Genomic DNA, 24,564 nt, shown 5'->3' with positions numbered 1-24,564 from the left:
GAGAAATAGGCGGATGACTGAGCAAATATCTCTTTCATGTTTATCCTCGTCCTGTATAATAATATGAACTTGTGGAACAAAAATATAGTTTTACATATTTCTTGGTACCATAACGTGTTAATGTAAGTATTAGTCATCACATTATATATGTATTGTTTTTAAACATTTTGGAAATCATAGGAGAAACTCTTCTTAAATCTCGCAGAAAGAAAAGGGCAGAAATAGACGGATGACTGATCAAACATCTCTTTCACGTTTATGCTCGCCTAAAGGTATGCCTTAAAAAATAAGAATATGAACTTGTGGAACAAAAATATTAATTGCATGATTTTCTTGATATAAAAATGTATTAATTGTTAAATAAAATATTAAAAAAAAAAAATTTTTGAAATTTAATTGTTGAATAAAATATTTATATTTATATTAAATAAATTTAAATATTTAGAAAAATTTAGAATAATCTTTACTTAAATCTTGGATATGGCTCCACATAAATATTATTCAAGTGGATTTAAATTCATGGCCTAGTTTTTCAGTACCTTTGTAAAAGAAATTGTTGTTTTTTTGGCTGTAAGGCGGTCCATTTTCATTTTAGAAATTAAATTTGAAGAAAAATAGCCTCGACTATTGATTTGAAAGCTTTACAGTTCACGGCAGTCGATTGGCACTATTATATTGTTTTTAATTTTCGGAAAAATTACATCTAAAAAAAAGTAATATTTGTAAACTTTTTTTTTAAATGTTATCTAAAAAATAATAATATTTTTAAAAATTATTTAAAGTGTTAATTTCTATGCTGGAGAAATCAGAATTCAAAATCTTTGCGATCTTGCGCTCTGCACTAAAGACTCGATGAAATTACGCTATATATTTATTTTAGTTTCTTGGCGCATTGAGAGCTTTCTTTGAAAAATAAAAATATTTATGAACTTTCTAGCAAACTTCTCTGCAAGTACATATGGCTATCAATGCATTTTTCACACATTTTTTCTTTACACGCACTTGCATCAACACTCGATGTGCAAAAATTGTTTTTGTATTTCTATGTAATTATGAAATGGCCCCTGAAAATCTCTTTGGTACGCTCTAATAAATCTTAACAACATATATGAAAATTTACAAATGCACTCTACATGCAGCTATATGCAATATATATAATATATAATGTGTATATATTTATATAGGTATATACACCTATTATGCTTAAATAATTGTGTAATATGCACTTGATTAGCCTAAATTACTATTAAATATAAATAAATAGCTAAAATATGTAACATTTGAGTATAAGTTAAAATTGTTTTCTTTTTAAAGCTAATTTGAAGTGAATTCAAAACGAGTATAATTGTCAACAAGCTTGCCCGAGTGCCGCTGGCGCTTTTACCAACATTCATTTCATTTTCGGTAAGGCGCAAGTTGGGCTTTCAACGCGGCCATTCATTCACTAACTCCGACAACACCGTTACCTCTGTTAAGCGCAGTTGACGCGTTAAGCCTTTGCGCTACACGCTGACAGCCTTACATGAGTTGACATTTCTCCTTGGCACCGGCTGCTCCCTCGCCGTTTTCCGGTATAGCACCATTACTCTCTTTGACCTTCTTCTCCTTCTTCTGCTTCTTATGCTTTTTGACATCCAACTGCAGCGACACTATGCGCGACTTTTCCATGTTGAGCAGTTCCTACATAGTACGAATATATACACACAAACAATTATATATAGGCGAATATATATGAAACGGTTTGGGTAAGTACACACGTGTCATAATGTCTTTCGACCAAATTAGCATAATTTCATTTTCAATATTGCCGAAAACATACGCACGCAACGCTAATAGCATGCGCTCACACACTCGAACATACCTACTCGTATGTGTGCATGTATATACAGACATCCGGTGTGCCGGTGCTGCCGACAACAACACTTTGTTCACATATTTCCACGCATTCATTTTGCCATTTGGCACTTACCTGAAATAATTCGGTGACGTTGTGATTGGTTTTGGCCGATGTCTCCATAAACGATATGCCCCAGGCGGTGGCCTGTGCCTGGCCCTCGGCTTGTGTCACCTCACGTAGCTCAGTGCTTTCATCGTTCTTATTGCCCACCAACATCACCGGTATATTGACTACGTCCGGCCCCTTTGCGTGGATAAAATTTTGGAAATGAGAAATTTTAAGTTAGCGCAAATGACATTAGCTATTTGCATTACACATACACACACGCACATACATATATACTTGTATATGTATGTACATAACAGGGTTGACGCACTTAATTAAAGTAGCAATTATTGGCAATTACCTTAAGGTCTTTTATATTCTGCCAAATTGGTCGCAGCTCCTCTAAACTCTGCTTGGAGCACACCGAGTAGACCAATATGAACGCATGACCCTTGGTTATCGACAGTCTTTGCATAGCCGGAAATTGGTGTGAGCCTGTTGTGTCCGTTATTTGCAGTGTGCAAATATTTTTATTGCAACTAATCACCTGATGGAAATGAGTTGTGAGCATGAGCGAAATGGTAATTGAGAACTTGTTTTTTTTTTATTCGAAAATAATTTAAGCTCAATATCTTAGCGCTATAATTGTAAAATGTCGCAAATGTGTATTTTATCTGAACTCATGCATTTTTAATTATATGTATATATGTAGATAAAGTGAGTGCAGTATAAATGTCGAATATAATATAAATGGATGAGCATTAGTCATCCGTCGATAGAGTCATTTAAATAAGCTTTGCAGCTATCCGAAAGAATGACTGAAATGAATGCAATACACTTGAATTCTTAATTTGCTCCATTGAGCATTTGCATTGTTATTGACTGACCTATAAGAGCGAATTGTGATTTATATCACTTATACGCCACGGTGTCTGCGATGTGCCTGAAAGTTACTTATACGCCATGCACATTCATGGATTTGCTTTCAGAGGCCAATAATAATACAATGCCAAAAAATTTATGTTGCTAAGAAAGAACAAGGTATTGATGCCAAAGAATAGTGACCAAATTGGACTAAGAGTCCAAATTTTTACTTTTATGTTAATTTCAAAAATAAGAATTTAATAAAAAATATTAGATCAGTATCGATAAATTTTGAAAAAGAAATTATAATACTAAATTAAAATTATTGGCTAAAGAAAAGACTATCACAACAATGAAAGGAAAAATTATTTATAGGAGGTTTGAAATCGGGTGGTTAAATTTTTAAGAGTGAAATATCTCGATTTCCGGAAAAACATTTCCGGAACAAGTAAGGAAGGGCTAAGTTCGGGTGTCACCAAACATTTTATACTCTCGCAGGATAAAGTGATAATCGAGATTTCATTATCCGTCATTTACATATTTTTTTATTTTGCAGTAAAATTAATTAGAATTAAATTCTGAGAGATTTACGGATATTTTCGGTAAAAATTAGGTTAGGTTAGGCACTGAGTTCTTCGTGTTCGATATCAGGGACCTTGAAAAGTTATAGTCCGATCACGACAATTTTTCCACAAGGGATACCTCAGCTCAAATACCGCATTTGTGTAAAGTTTTATTCCGCTATCATTATTTGTTCCTAATGTATATATTATACAGGGAATGCATCAGATGGAATTCAAAATAGCGTTATATTGGAAAAAGGCATGGTTGTGAACCTATTTCGCCCATATTTCGTACATGTTATCAGGGTGTTAAGAAAATATTATATACCGAATTTCATTGAAATCGGTATAGTAGTTCCTGAGATATGGTTTTTGGTCCATACGTGGGTGACGCCACGCCCATTTTCAATTTGGGTGCAGCTTCCTTCTGCCATTTCTTCCGTAAAATTTAGTGTTTCTGACGTTTTTTGTTAGTCAGTTAACGCACTTTTAGTGATTTTCAACATAACCTTTGTATGGGAGGTGGGCGTGGTTATTATTCGATTTCTTCCATTTTTGAACTGTATATGGAAATGCCTGAAGGAAACGACTATATAGAGTTTGGTTGACATATCTATAGTAGCTTCCGCGATATGAACAAAAACCTTAGTAGGGGGCGGGGCCACGCGTAATTTTCCAACAAAATTACGATTTTGCCCATCTTCGAACTTAACCTTCTTATGGAACCAAGAAATACCAAGTTTCATCATGATATCTCAATTTTTACTCAAGTTACAGCTTGCACGGGCGGACGGACAGACAGACATCCGGATTTCAACTCTACTCGTCACCCTGATCACTTTGGTATATATAACCCCATATCTGACTCTTTTAGTTTTAGGTCTTACAAACAACCGTTATGTGAACAAAACTATAATACTCTCCTTAGCAACTTTGTTGCGAGAGTATAAAAATATTAAATGGCAAAGTTGTAGGTAATAAAAGGTATACTCAAACTTAAAAGAAAATTTTATATAATCGAGTTTTTGTTTTTTTTTATTGTTACCCCTTATTTGGACTTTATATCGGAGCCTAATTTTCAATCGAAAATTAAAAAGTCAAAATATCGTTTTGTTATTAAGGTGTTACATGGGTTTACGGGTTTCAAAAAATTTAATTTTTTTATTGTCTAATTAAATTCTACAACATCTCTAGAAATTATCCTAAATTTTCAAAAGTTGATCCGAGTAATAGTTTTGGAGATACAGCCTTGAGAACTTGTGGCCTCGAGGTTAGCTAAACTAACTTTTTCTCGAAACTGTGTTTTTGAAGTTTGAAGATGCAAGATTTCTCGAGAACTAATTAACCGATCTTCATGAAATTTTACACAGGTCTTTGAAATACAATTCTTAAGGACTAGGACGAATTCTTCTTTCACCTAAATGTGGGCGGTGTTATGCTACCGTTCTATTCTGACACCTGAATACCAGAAATCATAGCGAAAATACAGGATATGGGTTTGGAAGATCGTCGATTAACTGAGAGAGATTTAGTAGAGGCTCTACAAATCTCATAAGGCAGTGTTCAGCCATATTTTAAGTGAAATTTTGGGTTTTAGGAAGCTGTGGAACAAAAACACATTGGAATATGACTTTCCTAGTAACATTTGGAGCGTTTTAAAACGGATAAAATGGATTTTATGCGTCGTTTCATCAGTATAGATGAGACTTGGCTCTATCAGCAAGAAAAAACATCATTTTTAATTTTCTGGATTCTCACTTCTGGATCCACAGATTGGAGGATCGTCGGAGCAAGTGTATTATTGTTCAGGGAGATTATACTGAATAATAAAGTGTATTTTGAATCATAAAATTGTGTTTTTCTTATCAAACGACAAAACTTATTAAACAACCCGGTAACTCACTCACTGGCATATTCGGCATTACGCCTGCTAGAGTAACAAAAATTAAGATACTTTGAGTATATCGGAGTCGGGGTAGTTCATTTACCGATTTATTACATTTTCGGCATGAAATTATAATATACATATTCAATATTTTATGGTCATTTAATTGACCGATATACATAAAGCCAATCGAGAGTCTGAAGTCCTTATAATAGGTATATGGGGACTAAGTATAGTATATGTATATTATCGATTTCCAGCATCAGAATAAATTATTATTATCTCGCTATTGACTGCTATTTTCTCTAAAAGTCAGCCATAGCCATGCTTTAGAGTTATAATTCAGCCATTAGTAGATGTAAGATGTCGTTTCAGCTGGGCATTTTTTGCGCAAAAGTTTAATCTAGTTGTTTTCATTGGTTCTTGATTACTATGTACCAAACATGATTGGTTGAAATTGGTCAAGTAGGTCCGGAGATATGTGATTTCACCTAAATGCGGGCGGTGTTATGCCCATCGTTCAATTTTGACACCTGTTCGCATAAAGATCTCTTATGCCATCTTGTATGTAGAATTTCATGGCTCTGACGCATTTAGTTATTGACTTACTTTAGTACAATTTTCGACAAAACTGGTGCATGGGGAGTGGACGCGGTTATCATATGATATACTACATCTCTTAGTTATAACACTATATAGATTTTAATGGTGAGCAGTACTAACTCTTAGTGTCAAGAAATACGTGTACAAAGTTTTATTCCCATATCTTCATTATTACTCCATTTACCGCTTGCACAGACCGACGGACGGTCGGGCAAATTTCAACTCGTTTCGTCATCCTGATCACTTAAATGTATTTTTTCCAAGGATACAATAATTTCTCTAATAAACTAAAATGCTATCGGCATCTCTAATGGCAGTTATCCAAATTTTGTGTACTTTTTCATGAATACTTGTAGCTCTTTCAATATTGACTTCTAAAGCTTGAAGAGAATCTGGTTTATTGCTAAGGACCAATGACTTCAAATAACATCACAAGTAGTCTAATGGTGTGAAAACACAACTCCTTGGAGGCTATTCAATGTCACAATTGCTTGAAATAATCGAATCTTCAAACTTTTGTCGCTATATTTAGGCTGCTGTACGTGTTTGTGTGGCACCAGATTTTGTCAAGATCAACTTCTTCCAAATGCAGCCATAAAAATGGGTTGGCATCGATCTACAAGATACCAGCTTTATTTCGAAAGAAGTACGAACCAATGATTTATCAGACCAAAAACCACACCAAACTGTCAATTTAGGTGAATGTAATGGTTGCTCATGAATAATTTGTGAATTTTCTGTGCACCAGAATTGATAGTTTTATTAATTTACCGCACCACTCAGGTGAAAGTGAACCTCATCGGAGAATATGATTTTCTTAAAAAATCGTTATCGTTTTGAAGTTGTTCCAAGGCAAAATTAGCAAATTCAGGATGTGTACGGTGGTTCAATGGCTTCAGTTCTTGAGTAAGTAACAATTTTATATGGATGCAAGCGCAAATCATTTCTCAAAATATGCTAGGTTGTGGTTTGAGATAGTCTCAATTCTTTAGAAGGGCTTGGAATTGACAAATTGCGGTCTTCAGCAACATTTGCTTGAGCAGCGGCAATATTTTCATTATTTAGAGCGGTTTTTATAAGTTTGAAAAACATCTTTATGTAGTATTTTTTTGAACAAAAATATATCAGGGAGTAGACATGCGTTTGCCTTGGGGTAGTCTTAGACAGCAAACTGCTGTGGAAGCACAACGTGGAAGAAAGAGTAAGGAAAGCTAGCAATGCTTTATATGCGTGTAGGCAGATGCTCGGCAGAACCTGGAGGCTCTCTCCCTCTCTCATGCACTGGTGCTACACAGCTATTGTAAGATCAGTTCCACGGTGCAATAGTATGGTAGACAGGCATACGAAATCCACCTACCGGAAGCCATTGGAAGAGGTCTAAAGGTTCGCTGCATTGTGCTTAACAGGAGCTTTAAGAACAACTCCAATGGCGGCTATTGAACTGGTAAGAAACCTCTCACCTACAGACCTCTTCGCTGAAAACTGCGCAGCAAAATCGGCGTGACGACTAATGGCTGCAGAAAAATTTACATATAGAATCTTTGGGCACATATATGTACATATGTATACTTGGAATAAGTAATGGAGCTTGGGCAAACACCGACCACATGATCCCACTTTTCAACTGAGAAGGACTGTTCAAAATAAACATAGAAATAGTTGGCTTCTGCCAATACATACGCAGCACTCTAAACATCTATATGGATGGCTTGAAAATGGACGATGCTGTTGGTGCGGGAATATGCTGTCCAGAATTATTCATAAGACAACCTTTTAAGTTGCCAGACCACTGCATTATATTCTAAGCTGATTTTTTTGTTAGTGCAAAAGCCGCGAAACTAACTTCTAATAAACCTGCACGCAATTCCAGAGTGAACATCTACGTAGACAGCTAAGCAGCAATCAAAACCTCTTATCGAATATCGGCCGAAAGTGTTTTGGGTAGTAAGGCGGCAGCAGAAAGTGTTGCCAGAAGACATCAACTTATCTTCTACTGGGTTCCAGACCACAAAGGCATCAAGGCCAATGAAATAGTGGACGAGATTGCCAAGAATAGTGTACGGCTAACATCCGAAAACGTGATCAACATTGAGAAGAGCTGTCTAGACAGAAGAATGGTAAAGAAAATCAAAACCCGATGGAACGAGCCCCATGGGTGCAAAACTGCAAAAGTCATGTGCAAACGGTCGATCGGAAGTATTATATACAAAAGTCCTATTGGCAATCGATAGAAGAGACTGGGATATGATCGAAATACTAACTGGTCACTGTCTGGTGGCAACACATGCCTGTAGAATGGGGCTGACAGATCGAGAAAACTGGAAGAAATGCCTAGAGCACGGCAGCAGAGAATCAATGGAGCATCTCTTGTGCACTTGTCCCGCATTGGCAAGGTTACGCTGTAAGCTTCTGGAGGCCCCACGGTATGACTGGAGGAGGTATCGATAGTGCGGCCACAGAGTCTCTTAAAATTCGCGTCAATCGCAGGCATTCTAAAAGATGACTACTGCTCATAAACCTAGTAACTGAACTCCATCTGGTACCTCAAGGGACCTAACTGGTCTATGCGTGGCTTATTGGCCTACCAGGTTAACCTAACCAAAATATGTGTTTTTTATAAACGAATTTCCGGTTTAATGTTCAGCGTAAATTTTGTAACCTCTTTGAATGTATTGCATTGATATGTGCAATTATAAATAAAGCATATTTATTTTCAACTAATTAGTTTGTAATATTATTCTATTTCATTTCACATGAGCAATTACAAGCTCTATATTTAGTGTCATTTGGGCACAAACCTAATTATTTTCCTCTCAAAAGTGCTTAATTAAACAAACAGTCACATTTCACTCCAAGTGATTGTAATATTGCATACAAATTAAAAATAAATATTCGCTTTAAATAGAAACCGAAGAGTTCCAAAATATTTATGTTCGCTAAAAATAAACCAAATCGAAGCCTACAGGTCACTTCAACAACATGCGTAAGTGTGTTTATTTGTTTGTTTACAGTAAATTCACTAATACCATTTAAAGCAGCGATGTGTCGCAAATAAACTGAAAAAAAGAATAACAAAATAAAATATTGACTTCGTTTACACCGAAGCTAGAATACCCTTCTTAAATAAAAACGAAATTTCATATAGAACTTGATTTGAATCGATCAGTTTGTAAGGCAGCTATATGCAATGATAGACCGATCAAACAAATTCTTTGGAGATGTACTATTATTTTTGGAAATAATTAATGCCAAATTCTGGTGAAGGTATCTTGTCAAATAAAAAGCTTTTCCCTACAAGCACTTGATTCCGATCGTTCATTTTGTATACCAGCTATATGCTGTAGTGTTTCGATATCGGCTGTTACGAAAAATGGGCACCTACTTGTTGAGAAAAAACGTTTAGAAAATTTCAGATCGATATCTAAAAAACTGATGGACCAGTTCACGTATATACAAAAGACAAATTGGCGGATATGGCAAAACTCGTGGCATATTTAATATACCTTTTTTAGGGTATAATTAGTAAATAACCATTAAAACAAAAATATTGAAATAAAAAGTATAGTTTTCAAAACTTTGGTTTTAATACATTTCTCAATCATTCTGCCATTACTTATTCAAAAGAAATTGATTAAATGAGAACTTTACTTAAATAATTGAATTGTATGATGAATACTACCAATTTCTACTTTCGTCAGATAATGACTACGCCTTTTTAATTAAAACTGTGCGATTAATAACAATTTTTGATTCATCTTAGACCATTCGTGTTTATGGCAAATCAAATCGTCCAAAATTTCATATTACTCATTGAAAATCCATACGGCTCCTCTATTTTCGCTCGCTGTCTCACTGTTTGTGGCTTACTGGGTGCTGCTTTTATGTCGCACAAAAGCTTCACCTACGCAGATCTATGAATAATGTGTTGACGAGTCTATTATGCTCATTTGTAGATAGTTTTGTGTGTAGGTATATTCGTGTGAGTACAGCACAACCGCGATACAAGCAACTATTATTAAAAACAAAATACTTAACGAAAGTCAGGTGAGTTTATAATATAACATAAAATAAAACAATTCAAAAGTAAGAAATGCATAAGATGATACTACCCTAAAATTCAAGAAGACTGTCTTTATATTTAATCATTTGGCAATACTGAGAAAAAATATATCAAATAAGTAAGAACTGATATATATTAAGTCGAAGTAACACTTGGGATAAAAATAAATCTTGCGTTTCACTTTACAAAAATAATTCTTAGCGATAGTTAAAATTGTTTGCCAATTTTTTATGGATAGCTTTCATATGTATTCATAAGTTTCGTATCACCATCCAAAGTGCTTAAGCTAAGGTCCGTCCAACAGTCTGCTATTAAAAATAGGGAGCATTTTCTGACCACCTACCTTCATCTCTTGGTTTGATTCCCCAAAATATATGTATATTCATATAATATTTAATCAAAGAGCAAAGTACAAACTATTTTCGAAGCATTTGCTCAAAGCAAGAAATCTTTCTTAAGTATCCCTATTCCACTCGAGAGAAAATTTTTCTGTGACTAATTAGCCAACCACTTGATAATTTTTAAACATAAAATAAAATTATCTCAAATCTCAAAGTCGATGGTTTTTATACCTCAAACAGGGAAGATAAGGTGTATCATGAAGTTGGTAAAACTCAAAAAGAAACTTCGGAGACCTTATAAAGTATTTAGGTATATAAATTAGTGGCATGACGTTAGTACAATGTGACAAAAAGCAGCCAGAAATTGTAATTAAATTCTTCGGGTAAAGTTGGTAGGACTGTTTTTAATTACTATGCCGAATACGAGCGCGATCTGTCAACCAGTTTGTTTACAGCACCTGCTTAAGTCGGTACACCTAAGTAGAGCGTTGCAATTTGTACATTGGATAAAAATATCGAACAAAGAAATTGTCTCAAATTTTGTATTTTTAACCAAATTCCGTGTGCGGGATCATTGCAAATGTTGGTAAAGGTTTACGGTGATGCAGTTCTATCAAAAACAAAAGCCTACGAGTACTACAAAGCCTTCAAAGACGCTCGAGAGATCGTTGAAGACATGCCTCGATCTGGACGACTTTCGGTCTCTTCAACTGATGATAATATTAAAAGGATGAAGTAAAGGTTATGGTGCTTGAAAATCATCAGGAAAGTGTTAGAGAGATGGCAAGAGAGCTCGACATCTCGCGTGAGTCCGTTCAAATGATTTTAGTGTATAATTTGAGTATAAAACGCGTTCTTGCTCGACTCGTACCGGTAAACCTCATATTTCAAAAAGAATACCGTAAACAGGTCTCTTTGAACATGCTTGATCATGCGAATTCTGATTTTAAAGTTTACAGATTTATGAGTTTGACAAGCAAACAAGTCAACAATTATTGGAATGGAACCCGTTTTCAGTCGATCGAAGAAGGAGCTGAAGGCCATCCCAAAAAGTGCTAATGAAAAGTTTTTCGTTAACATAAGTTTAAAACAACTGGTGGGAACTATTTTTAAGGCGACAAAATCAAAATAAATAGTGATGAATAATTAAATATTTTGAGTTTTATTTTCAATTTCCGGGTACTTTTTCCCACTGCGAAATGCATAATTATTTTATAAGGGTGTATACGTGAACAAGTTTCTTAGTTTTTAAGATATCGATCTGGAATATCGGTTGGCGACTCTTTCTCCCCAAGAAACTGCTCATTTGTCAGAGCCGCCGACCATTGATCTCATTATAAAATATAGCTGCCATAGAAGATGACCGATCAAAATCAAATGCTTGTGATATGGCAACGCTATATTCTCTGAATACATTCGAATCGTCCACTGTAGCGTATAAGTGCCATACAAACTGATCGATCAAAATTAAGGTAAAGGTCTCCGTAAAAGATCTTCTTTTTCTTATTCCGTAAGCATAATTCGATTTGAAAGTTTTTTTTTTAATATCAAACAACGCGACTGGAACCAACAACCATATGTATGCATATCATTTTACAACAATAATATTTTCGAAAATCTCAATTTCCTTGCACAAGCGTCTACTGTCATCACTTAAACACATATATTTAATGTGTGGAGATATTTCTTTCGCGCCGCATGTAAACGTATGCATGATTGCACCTATTAAAATGGTTTAAATTAAATTCTATGCGTGCACGTTGCGTGTACTGGCTTATTTATAACCGAACAATTCGGAGCCAGGCTGACGGTTCCCACTCAATATCACGCTATATACATACATGTTCATATGTATGTATGTATTTATGTTAATACATATGTATATAACTGTATACAGTCATGCGGTTGCCATATTTCACCGTTAAAGAAGATAATCGATTCGAGTGTTAAACGCTGCGTGTTTCATAGCTTTGCTTGCTTGTGTGCCATTGTAGCAGTGTGTGTGTGTGTGTGAGTAAATGGCAGTCAATCAGCAAAACAAAGAATTAAATAAACAACTTGTTGAAGCTCAGTGTTTTCACTCAAGATTTGTGCACAGGCATCGATAGTTATATACTGATTTATATGGAGACATGTGATAAAATTGAAAGGTGAATTTTTAATTTATACTTCGAGTGTTTTTCGAATCGGTAACTTTTTTCTGTAAGTTGATAGTACTGTTAGTAACATCTATGCTAAATTACACCTCAAAATATTGATCACTCCGAGGTCAGCGTTTCGACTCAATTGAGGATAAAAAATCTGAATCGAAGAAGGCTTCGATGGCCATCACGATGGACGATTTTTCCAAGCGCTGTGATGACTGGAAAATTCGTTGGCATAAGTGTATTGCAGCTGGAGGGGATTACTTTAAAGGAGATGAAATGGACAAAATTCACTTTTCAATTTGATAACAGTAGCACGTATACTTGTTTATCAACTGATAACTGATATGTCTCCTTATTATGTGTCTTCTTTAACTTATTGGACGAGGGCAAGATGAAATATCTCCTGTTATCAAACAAACAGTTGTCGCACTCGCGAATTGGCTCCCATGTCACGGTTGATACTCAAAACTTCGAAGTCGTAAATAATTTCGTCTGTCTTGGAACCACTATTAACAGCAACTATAATGTCAACCTCGAAATCCAACGCAGAATCACTCTTGCCAACAGGTGCTACTTCGGACTGAGGCAATTGAGAAGTGAAGTCCACTTTCGACGAGCAAAGACCAAACTCTACAAGCCCCTCATCATTCCCGTCTTGCTATAGTGTGCGGAGGCATGGATAGCGCTATCATCTGATGAGTCGTCGTTAAGAGTGCTCGAGAAAAAAGTTTGGCGGCAGATTTATGGTCTATTGCGCATTAGCCATGGCGAATATCGCATTTGATGGAAGGATAATCTGTACGAAATATACGTCGACATTGACATACTTCAGCAAACCAAGAGACAGCGACTGCGCTGTCTAGGTCATGTTGTCGGATGGAAGAGAACACTCCAGCTTTTAAGGTTTTCGATTCAGAGGAATAGGAAGACCATCACTCCGTTGAAGAACTCGGTGGAGAAGGACCTGGCTGCACTTGATATCTCGAATTGGCGTCAAAATTTCGCAAAGAAGAAAGGACTGGAGCGTTGTTGTTAACTCGGCTATAACCAGTAAAGAAGAAGAGTTGTGAAAAAGTCGCTCCCTTTAGAGAAAAGGTTTTGTTGGGCTTAATTAGAAATTTAAACATTTGCAGTTTAAGCATTCAATGTTCAAAAGTAAATAATTAAAGGTCTTTTGGGTGAAATTCGAAATTTAAAGTATTTTTGAAAAATCATCTTCTCAGATGGGGTCCGTTTCAGGCTTAATGGCTTCATTAAGAAATAAATTTATCACTATTGAGGTGAGTCAAATCCTCGTGTGGTTCAGAAAACGCTAAAAATTTACGGTCATCATCGGGCCTTATTTCTTTCGAAGTGAGGCCGGAAATACTATCAACAGCGAGCGTTATAACACGATGATGATCGACTTTTTCTCCTTTATATGATGAAATAGATGCGGACGATTTCTATTTCCAGCAAGAAGGGTTCCACGCCTCATGTTTCACGTCTAAACATGGACGCTTTGCGTGAAAAAGTTTGGCGATTCGGTAATTTCTAAAGTTGGTCCATTTCTAGATTGATTTTTCTGTCTCTTTTCTGAAGTCAAAAGTTTACGCCAATTTACCAGCAACGCTCAAGGAGCTCGAAGACATAATTTAGCGCAGTATAGCGAAAATTCCAGCCGAAATCCTACACCGGGTCATCAAAAATTTGCGTAAAAATGTACAGATATGCATACGAAATGATAGTAACCGCCAAATAAAAAAGTTTTCCATACAAAGACTTGATTTTTATCGTACAGTTTGCATAGCAACTATATGCTGTAATCCGATATCGGTGGAGAAAAAGTATCTCCTGCTTCAAAAATAAAATTCCCTGTTTAGGATATACAAATAATTATAATAATTTTGAGCCCATAAGTTTTGATAAAACCAGTTGTACCCCTGCTTCATAAAGCCCGTACTCCATAATTATGTCTGGAACGACGTTATATGACAAAAGCGAAATCATATACAAATGCCTTATGATGTCCTCCCTCTAATAAATCTTGTTAATTTAGCTAAGGTATGCTATGACAATTACTGGAAGCTTCCTCCAACAAGGAAAATTAATTTAGTTATATTCTTTATAACACTCCAATATTTGACACGGCCTGTCTTGAAGAACAGCTTGCAGAACTTGTCCCTGATGGATTGTTTCTATGTGAATAATATCACGAGAGTTGACAGATAGTTGGCACAAGTTTTGAAAAAAATGATGGTGATACCAAAACGTGGCTTGATTATGGTCATTCAGGCTCTGCGGAACGAGAATTGACAACTGATAGTTGACTACATATGTAAGTCTCGAATAGGTCGCTTGGTAAGCAAAAAACATCAAAAAGGACTTAATTATTTTTGATGGCCATAAATCAATAAAGATTTTTATTTTCCTCCATATCCGCTACATTAACCTCGTCTGCTTCCAGCGACACTTTCTTGTTCCCAGCCTTCAATAAAATACTCGTTAAAAAGAAATTTGACGAATGAGAACAGGCAGTCGTCCTATTTTGAAGAAAGGGACCAGTAATTCTTCATAAATGGTATCGAAACGGTTAACCAAACTGTGCGTGCAAACCGATAAATATGTGTTTCCTAGATTATGTACAACTTTCTTATATTCGCGTGAAGTTTGATATTCATATGTCAAGTAAAATTTACTTAGCAGAATTTTGTAAAAGATGCGAAATTGTTAAAGAAACAGTTCTTGGGAATCATCTTGATTGCATCACAGAGTTAGCAGGGCACCTCAAAATCTGTCATGTATCGACTCAACGATCTCTAGAGATGTCTCACAAAGTAACTGCAGACCGAGGTTTACGAAAATAATGTCAAAACTGAATATAAATGTATATGACTATCGTCAACACCTTTCATAAATTTTGGACTGAGTACGTAGTTCAGAAGTAAATTCCTCTTATGGCAAATTAAAATCACACTCGAAGACTCCCATTATATTTAGTAAGCCTGGGGGAGGCATACCACTCGTATATATGATGATGCGATGTGGGAGCCATGCCGTCAAGAAGTTACATTCTATTTATTTCTGCATTGCAGAAAAAAAGGATCCGTTGGGATTGAAAATTGGATAATCTTAATTACGAAACTCTATACTCGTATATTTTATTTTAAAAACTTTAAGAATGAACAAGATCAATTCTTACTGTTAACAAATTCAATAAGATCGCTTGTTTAGTCTCTGAGAAATCGTGACCGTGATTAAAGCTTGGCGTAACGGGCCGCTCTAGTCGAAAGGGCCGCTCTCCCAAAGCTTCTTTTTGCTAAAATTTTATTGAGATTGTCTTGAAACTTTGGATATTCTAGACATATCATAATATTTAAAAAAAGATAAAAAAAACAAATTTTGAAATTTTAAAACTTGCGTAACCCCTTAAGTAAGAACTGCAATGTGTAATTTACAAATTATATTGTGTTTGAAACATAAATATTGTGCAATATAATAAAAAATACACAGATTCAAAAAAAATAAATATTTTTGCACTCTTTACCGTTATAAATAAATGTTGTGGAAATCATTTACCTGCCGATAGGTGTCCTCAATGGTCGGTATGTACGTTTCGCGGAAGGTGCCCCTAATAAAACGTAAGACCAGTGAGCTCTTACCCACACCACCGGCACCAAACACAACAACACGATAGTCATTGCTCTGTTCGGGCATGGCGCGGGTCACTTGGTTCTTTTGTTCCGTATTTTTGGGGGTTTCCTTTCCTTTATCTCCTTTATCGGCCATCGTGACAACTGCTCAGATGCTGAGTAATAATTCGACTAGCGATGCTGTAGTTTGCCAAATGCGATAGTTGTTGGTGTCGGTGAAGGCGTTGAGGCGTTGTACAACGGGAATTTCGAAAAGCTTTTGTGAAAGTAAAGCAAGTATCGCCCGCGTTTGCTTGCTTTCTTTCTGCTTTATAAAACACTGTTTGCTTTCAATAATTTACTTAAATTACTTTTTAATAAAATTATTGACTATGTTTTTGTTGTTCTTATACACGTTTTAAATTTGTTCACTTCAACTAACGCTTGCCATCTTTTGAATTCTAAAAAGAAATTACAATGAAAATAAAAATTTATTTGCAAAGAAATTTTTTTCCATAATTGTTGAAACACTTTGTTCACTATTTGCGCCACTGTTGCTCTGTTGTTGATATTTTATATTGCTCATTTTTTATATTTTTCATAATTTTCGTAAATATTAATTCATATTTATCTACAAACAATGTGTTTACGCTTATTTCACTTCACATCAGCTAAATGATTACACTTCACCGCTTACAATGGACACTTAAGCATTGCGTGTGATTGTCGTGCGCTTTCGGTGAGTTCGGTCGTCTCACTAATTCACTTCCACACTCTGGATTCACGCAAAGTGTCCGCATGCAATTGGCGAAACATTGGCACTTACATGATTACATACAAAATACGAACGATAAATATACATAAAAGTGTATGTGTGTACGTGTGCTCGTGTTTGTGTCTGTAAGCCAACACAGCCGGCTGCCAGCTGTGGGGTCTGGCGAGCCTGCGCTCCTGTGTTCCAGCACGACTATGTATGTACAAGTAGTTACGTGCTCACTGTGTGTGTTTTGTGTGTAGGAAGACACGCTTTGCCAACAACAACAACAACAACCGCAATCGAAGCCAACTAGTGTACGACCACAGCGCTGTCACTGATACTAGCTTCTCTGACACACTGCCGCCGCAGTCCTTATGCCAGTTGCCAAATGCTCATGCATGGTCGTGTCGCCAACTGCTAATCATATCTCCAAGGGTTTGAATTTTGGTTTTGCATTACAAGTTTGTTCGAAATCACAAATTAAGTTGTTTAGCTTGTGAGTGCTGTGGTTGGCAACCCCTTACTGTTTTACATAGTGTATTTATAGTCACATATGCGAATATTGCATTAGATATATTGATCTCCGTTAATATGTAATGCGGTTTTTAAATGCATTTTTCGCATTGATTTCACAATTATTTTGCATCTCAAATAAAATAATTAGAAATAAAGTTAAACTAAGACTATATTTCTAATCTCCAGATATTTAGCAAATTAACTACCATCAAAGATAGATAGATTTCTGGCAGCAGTTCTTCAATAACTTACTCTCAATTTAGTTATTTTGTAGCTTAAAATATTTTTGAAAATTTTTTCAAATTTAACTTTGAAGCCAAGAAAATGGAGTAGTGCTTGCGCCCGACACAAGATACCATTATCTAATGTGATAATTTTGTTTTTAAATTCTGTGTGAAACTCGATAAATCTGCGACAGAGACGTTTGATATGAACAAGTCGCTGATGAAGACCGGAAGAATGAGCAAATCCAAAATGAAAACAATGTTCATTCTCTTTTTTGACGTCATAGGCATAATCCACCTTGTGTGTTCCTCCTTGACACACCGTCAACCCCAAGTTTTACGTGAAAGTACTCAAGAGACTAAAACGAAGGGTCAATCGGGTCCGACAAGACATCGCAGCCGATTGCAAGTTGCACCACTACAACGCCCCTGCTCACATCTAACCAAGGCCGGCATCCCAACGCTTTCGCAGCCGCCCTATAACCTAATGGTGGCCCCCCGGACTTTTTTGTTTCTTTGCCTGAAAAAGTCGATGAAAGGCAAGCATTTTGAGGCGACAGAGGGGATCCAAGCAGTATGCATCTCTTCTCTAAAGGCTATTCCGGAGAATGCCTTCCGTGACGCTTTCAATGCTTGGTAATTGCGCTGGCAGCGCTGCATTGACGCAGAAGGAGCCTATTTTGAAAGTTCTTAAAGAATTGTAACTATTGGTTCAATATTTTTTTTTAAATCGACTCAATCCTATTATTTTCCGGACCTTTTCTACTGTGAGCAAAATATAGTAAGACTTTTTAATTTAAATTTCGCGCGGAAGCGCGTTCGTCGTAATATTTAGATTGATATGACTGACGGTGACATCTGTGCCAAATGTCCCATCAAAAAAGACATTAGTATTTAGTATACGCTTGTCTTTCTGAAGTAAATAAAGTGAATTCAGCGATTTTTACGATCAATGAAATTATTCAACAAAAAAATTCCACTAAATTTTGTGTGCGGAATCAAATTTCGGTAATCAAAACGTTTAGAATATTTGAAAAGGTCTTCGGTGATAATTATTTGTCGCGAGCAAGTGTTTCTGATGGGCACAAATTATTCAAAGAGGGTCGAGACCGCGTTGACGGCGAACCACGTCCAGGACTGCCATCAACATCAACTGTTGATCAACACGTCATTAAAATAAAGAATTTGTGCTTGAGAATCGACGAATAACAGCCAGAGATCTTACTGGCATCGTTGGAATATCGGAAGGATGAGTGAAAACGTTTTGAGAATCGACGAATAACAGCCAGAGATCTTACTGGCATCGTTGGAATATCGGAAGGATGAGTGAAAACGTTTTGAAATATTATTTGGGCCTCAGAGAAGTAAAAGCACAATAGGCTCCAAATTCACTAATTTTTTACGAAAAACAGCGTCGCGTTAACGACGAAACGAAACAATGCTTTCTGACTTCCAAAATGTCATGCAATATTCTATTACTGACGAAGAGTCTTCAATCTATGCTTACGGCCCGGAAACTGATGATTAATCGGCCGAATATCGTGGCAAAGGTGAGCCGAAGCCGAAACAAACACGTCAAAACAGGTCGAAAAGCAGGATTATGTTGATAGTTTTCTTCGATTATCGAGGTGCGGTGCACACCAAACTCCTTCCGACCGGCCAATCTGTCAACAAGGAGTGAGTGTTATGCGTCGTTTGCGCGAAACTATTCGTAGAAAGAGGCCGGAACTATAGACCGACAACCTTTGGTTTTTGTACCACGATAATGCGCTGTCACATACTGCATTGATTCGTCGTGAGTTTTTCGCGAAATTTTTAACCAATATCGTGCCGCAACCACCGCATTCGCCTGATTTAGCTCTGTGTGATTTCATGCTATTCAGCAAACTCAAACGACTGCTCCGCGGAAAACGTTTTGAGTCAATTGAAAATATATATAAGTGAGTGTGACGAGCTGAGTCGATAAGGGGGGAGCCTGCTGTAGAGGCTTAAAAAAATCGAATTTTTTTGAAGATTTTTTTGGGAAGGAAAGAAAAAATTTATTAAAGCGAAATTTCTACGGCTTATAGTTATACATAGGCTGCTATATATATTTCTGGACTAGGCAACACTAAGTGTTGCCAGGTGCAATCTGACATTTCCATTGGAAAGTTTGACATTTTTTAGCATAACATCACTCAGAACGTTTTGTCATTTAATCGTGAATTGTTTTATTTACAGGGAATTAAAAAATTCATCTCGGCCAAAAAATGGAATTAACTCGTGAACATTTTCGTGCGATCATTTTTCACAACTTTCGACGTGGATTATCACGACAAGAGTGCATCGATGAACTAAAATCTTTGTATGGCTATGAAGCACCATCCTATAGCACTGTGAAAAACACTGTGACTTCAATCGTGGCCGCGCTCGCTCAAAGACGAATTCCGTGAAGGTCGTCCAAAAAAAGCCGTTGTGCCAGAAAACATCGATGCCGTAGAAAGGGTTTGTTCTCGTTAGATCCCGCACAATTTGACAATCGCTCAAAAAAAGGCTCGTGTGGATTGGTGTAAAGAAATGCTGAAAAAACACGATCGCGGTGCTTCAAAAGACGTTTATAAGATCGTCACAGGTGACGAATCATGGATCTATTCGTATGAGCCCGAAACAAAACAGCAATCGACCGTGTGGGTCTTCCAAGACGAGCCAAATCCAACCAAAAAAAAAAAAAAAAAACATTTTCGTTGATAAATATTCCTATTTTCACTATTAGGCCAGAAATATATATAGCACCCCTCGTATATTTAAACATCATTCACACATTTTTTGTATACGAAATCTTTTATATTCTGCCTTTGGGAAGGGATTGCCCGATGCATCTCGCACATGCATTTGTCGGATGGCGGGTAGGGTGTATCGGAAACAAAAAAATTCAAAGAGATTCATATTATCGATATCAATAATTCAATATCAATAATTTATCTACTAATTAAACTAAAAAAGTTCCAAAAAAGTGTAAAATTTTTAGAATTTTTAAAAAATTAAAAAAAATTGGTTTTTGACCAAAAAAATTTACTTTATTTTGTTTAAAAATATGTTCAAACTTGACTTTTCTTAGTTTTTTTAGTTTAAATAGAAAATATTTTAATGCTAAAGATAATAAACTTTGCCCCAATTCTATATGACGTTCAATTTTTTTCTATCCTGCCCGCCAATTAAGAAAAATCGTAAAAATGAAAAACCGAGAAATCGCGCGTCAAAGTTTTCGCTTGCTGCCCAAGCCCTCATACGAGTATATCTGCTAAACGCTGGGTCACTATTTCCCTTCTAGCTGCGACTTTTAAGATTTTAATCTGATCATTTCGAGCACGTTTATTTCTTTTCAAGAAGCTGTAGATTTGTCGAAACTGCCGATATCGGACTAGTATATGATATCGCTGCCATATAAACTGATCTATCCAAACGAGGCCTTTGTATGGAAAACTTTTTATTTAACAAGCTATCTGTACGAAACTTCACATACATAGATTATTGTCTCCGAACAAATCAGATAGTACTACTAAAGCATAAACTGTCCGCTCAAATTCCAGTTCTTGCATAGCAAACTTTTTAAACGACAAGATATATTCACGGGAATTTAGCATGGATTATTGTTCAAGGCAACGGTATAATCTCCGAAGAAGTTGTTTAGATCGGACCACTAGAGCTTATAGCTGCCTTAGCTGGAATGATCAATAAACAAGCTTTTATATGGAAAACTTTTTTTATTATGAAGTATATTTTCTTTCTGCTTGATTTGTTTTCGTGTTATTTATTGGCATAATTCGTTTATTATTATTTTTTTTATGTTGTCCGTATTAACAGCTAATTTCATGTATTTTCAGATTTGTTCTTGTACTTTTTAAACAAATTTATCAAAATTTTTATATTTTTTTTAATTTAATGTATTTATTTTTTTAATTAAGATATCAGTTTTTTTTTTGTACTTTATTTTAGTTTTTTTTTCAATTTTTCAATTTGAAGTCATTTTATTTTGTCAGTTTAATCCTGTTTTTCTCAATTTCATTTCATTTTATTTGTATTTTTTTTAACCAATTTAAGAATCGTATTTGAATATGCCATACAAACTGAACAATCGAAAACATGTACTTGTATGAAAAGCTTCACCAAATTGACAATGGACTTTTTCCAAAGCAAGAGCGCATTCTCCGAAGAAATTGTTTGAATCGAGTCACTATAACATATAGCTGCCATACAAGCTGACCAAACAAAATTAAGTTCTTGTAAAGAATCTTTTGTGAAGGATATTATAGCCTCAGTGCAACCAAACTCAATGTTTTTCTTGTTTTATTGTTTTTGTTTTCGACTAATTTTTTTGTTATTATTATTATTTTAAAGTAATATACTTTCTGTTATTGGTATGTATATGCACTAAAAGCGGTTTATTTAGAGTTTATATATTTTCTTAATTTTATAAAATTTTTAAATTCTTTTTTATTTTATTTTGTTGTATTACACTTAGTTAAATATTTATAATTGAATTAATTTATTTATTTTCTTATTTAATTTATTTATTTATTTGAGATACATTTTTTTATTTTTATTTCTTTGTTATTTATTTAAAATTTTCTGCTTTATTATTATTTGTTCTTCACAATAATATATTTGCTTTTATTATTATATTGAGCACTAAATGTTTTGATTATTATTATTTTTCATTAAAGCATTGATAAAAAATTATTTAATTATTAAGTCGAGCTCAATAGTTCTGCCAGCAAAAGTGCTCTGACTGTCAACACATTTATTGTAAATATTGCTTTGCTGCTTCAGCTTCAGCTTCACCTTACTCCTAAAAGCTCACTACGACAAGCACTTTATTGCACTGATTTCCCACGAAATGACAGCTGATAGCGGGTGTCTTTGCGTGGTGTTTGTGTTAGATAAATATCGTTGTTATTGTTTTTACAGTTGTAGTGGTGATGGGCAGAGAACCCCACTTTATAGCACCTAATGCTTAGGAAAGTGGCATTAATCGTGGGTTAAGGTTGGCTCTTAACACACACACACATACATACACACACACGCGCAAACAAATCGCCATAATAATACAAATGCCTTTGAATGGGCGTTAGTGTGTGTGTATGTGTTTATTTTTCGTATGTATTTGTTGGGTGAGTGGGGTGTTGGTTGGCGTTGCCGAGGAACACAGAAAGTAAATACGCATACGATGGACTATTGCGACAGGCCAGGCGGTGGCGGCATGTTCGATAGTGCTGGATGCGGGGGTTTAGAGAGTTACTGCGCGATTATGAGACTTAAGTAGGAGTATTAATTACACACGCAAATGCGTGGCCGTTGGTAATGAAGAAATGCACCTAGTAAATGTCACACTTCGCACAGAGCGCAATCACCGGAACCACCCCTATAACTAAGCAACTATGCGAGTGTGTGTGTGTGTGTTGTGCTGCCACGCGCTGTACCCTTGAAGTTGGCACCGCACCGAGAGTTGAAGGTGACAAAAGAATCCATGCCTAATGCACTTTTCTCTCATATTATGACCACTTTCTTGGCTTTTCAAGGTTTGTACGGTTGCTGCGCTCCAAAGCGGGCGTGTTTGTTTATATGTCTGTATAAGTGTGCGTGTATGCTTTGTGGGTGTTTAGTGAGTGACTTTTGCTAGTAGAGAAATTTGAAATGAACCAATTACATTATAAATAATGTGTCGAGTGTCCATTGTGTATGCATTTTTGTGAACATATGAAAATATGTTAAATTAATATGCAAACTTGTTTATCATGCCGCACATTAGCAGCTTGTAGATTTCAGCTTTCAGCTGACGTATATACGCCTAAAAGTTGACTCGATTAATTTTTCTTTTGTCGATTTGTTCGTTTATTCGTTTGTTCCGAGATTCACAACCGACACACGGCGAAAAATTCGTTGTTCACAATTCGTTTGGGCCACATTTTCGAGAAATTTAACGATTTTACGTTGTCGGCGATTACGAGGAAGAAACAATTTCGTTGTTTTGTGCTTTTGTGTTCGTTCGAAAAACAAAAAATGTATGCGAGTTAAAAACAATAGATTTTTAATTTCAACAACGACGATGAGGAAAAGTACAACACACACGATACGCGTACGAAACGGGAAGAAGCAGCAAGAAATTGCATTCTCTGTTTGACACATTTATTGGTTTGTTTTTAGGCGCAGAGCAAATGAAATATCCCACCTGTGTCGAAACTGTTATACATTGGGGGATTTTGTGCATGGCATTGCCAGCAGCAAGTGTGTGCTGTTGGAAACAATCAAGCAGATCAAATATTATTAAAAATATGCTTAACTTGCCGATGTCAAAATTATGGATTCTATTTAAGTATGGATCTTTTTCAACAAAAAAAAAATAAAATTACCAAAAAAATAAAAAAAAATAAAATTACCAAAAAAGAATAAAAAAAAAATTTAAAAAATTACCAAAAAAATAAAATTACCAAAAAATAAAACTACCAAAAAACAAAAATAAAATAAAATTACCAAAAAAAATTAAAATAACCAAAAACAAAAAATAAAATAAAATTACCAAAAAAATAAAAAAAATTACCACAAAAAAATAAAATTACCAAAAAAAAAATAATAATAATAAAAAAACTAACTTACCAAACAAAAAAAATTAAACTTACCACAAAAAAAAATATTGACAAAAAATAACGTTAATTTTGGTCGCACCGAATCTATAGCTGTTCAATGTTGCCTTTTATATAGCATAAAAGGGTATAAAAGATTCTTTATCTCAATTTTGATCGCTTAGTTTGTATAGCAGCTACATAGTATGTATGTATGTATATGCTATAGTGGTCCGATCTAAAAAAAAGTTGTACAGATATTCCAACCCTGCCTTATAGAATAATCAGTGCGAAATTTCGTGAAGATATCCTGTCAAATAAAAAAGTCAGCATACAATAAATAGATTTTAAACGGTCAGTTTGTATGGCAGGTATATGCTATACTGACCCGTTCTAAATAATTTGTTCAAAGATTATAGCGCAGGCTTGGGCAAAACTCTGTGCTAAATTTC

General features: G+C 35.4%; 1 protein-coding gene across 2 annotated transcripts; it reads right to left on the bottom strand.

Moving 5' to 3' along the window:
• Positions 1-133: 133 nt before the first annotated feature.
• LOC105226399 (GTP-binding protein Di-Ras2) lies at positions 134-23,784 on the bottom strand. Of its 2 annotated transcripts, none has more exons than XM_011205258.3 (5): positions 23,279-23,784; positions 15,964-16,477; positions 2,304-2,489; positions 1,970-2,140; positions 134-1,680 (listed from the first exon to the last, which is right to left on the bottom strand). In XM_011205258.3, exons 2-5 carry the CDS (start codon positions 16,171-16,173, stop codon positions 1,519-1,521), a joined length of 729 nt encoding a protein of 242 aa, XP_011203560.1. In that variant the 5' UTR covers positions 16,174-16,477; positions 23,279-23,784; the 3' UTR covers positions 134-1,518. The 2 variants fall into 2 exon arrangements, with proteins under 2 accessions (XP_011203560.1, XP_011203559.1); XM_011205257.3 differs by having other exon boundaries at positions 23,297-23,784.
• Between the last annotated feature and the right edge of the window lie 780 nt (positions 23,785-24,564).

Source organism: Bactrocera dorsalis, chromosome 2 (genome assembly GCF_023373825.1).
Source record: "Bactrocera dorsalis isolate Fly_Bdor chromosome 2, ASM2337382v1, whole genome shotgun sequence".
Lineage (NCBI taxonomy): Eukaryota > Metazoa > Arthropoda > Insecta > Diptera > Tephritidae > Bactrocera > Bactrocera dorsalis.
This window is presented reverse-complemented; position numbering and strand designations above follow the sequence as displayed.

What these genes read in the sequence shown, in the direction of transcription:
- LOC105226399 (XM_011205258.3), bottom strand. Translation starts at nt 16,173, where the DNA reads ATGGCCGATAAAGGAGATAAAGGAAAGGAAACCCCCAAAAATACGGAA. An exon ending in TTGAGGACACCTATCGGCAG is followed by an intron (nt 2,490 to 15,963) that starts GTAAATGATTTC and finishes CATTTCCATCAG; the next exon opens with GTGATTAGTTGCAATAAAAA. An exon ending in ACGTCACCGAATTATTTCAG is followed by an intron (nt 1,681 to 1,969) that starts GTAAGTGCCAAA and finishes CGTACTATGTAG; the next exon opens with GAACTGCTCAACATGGAAAA.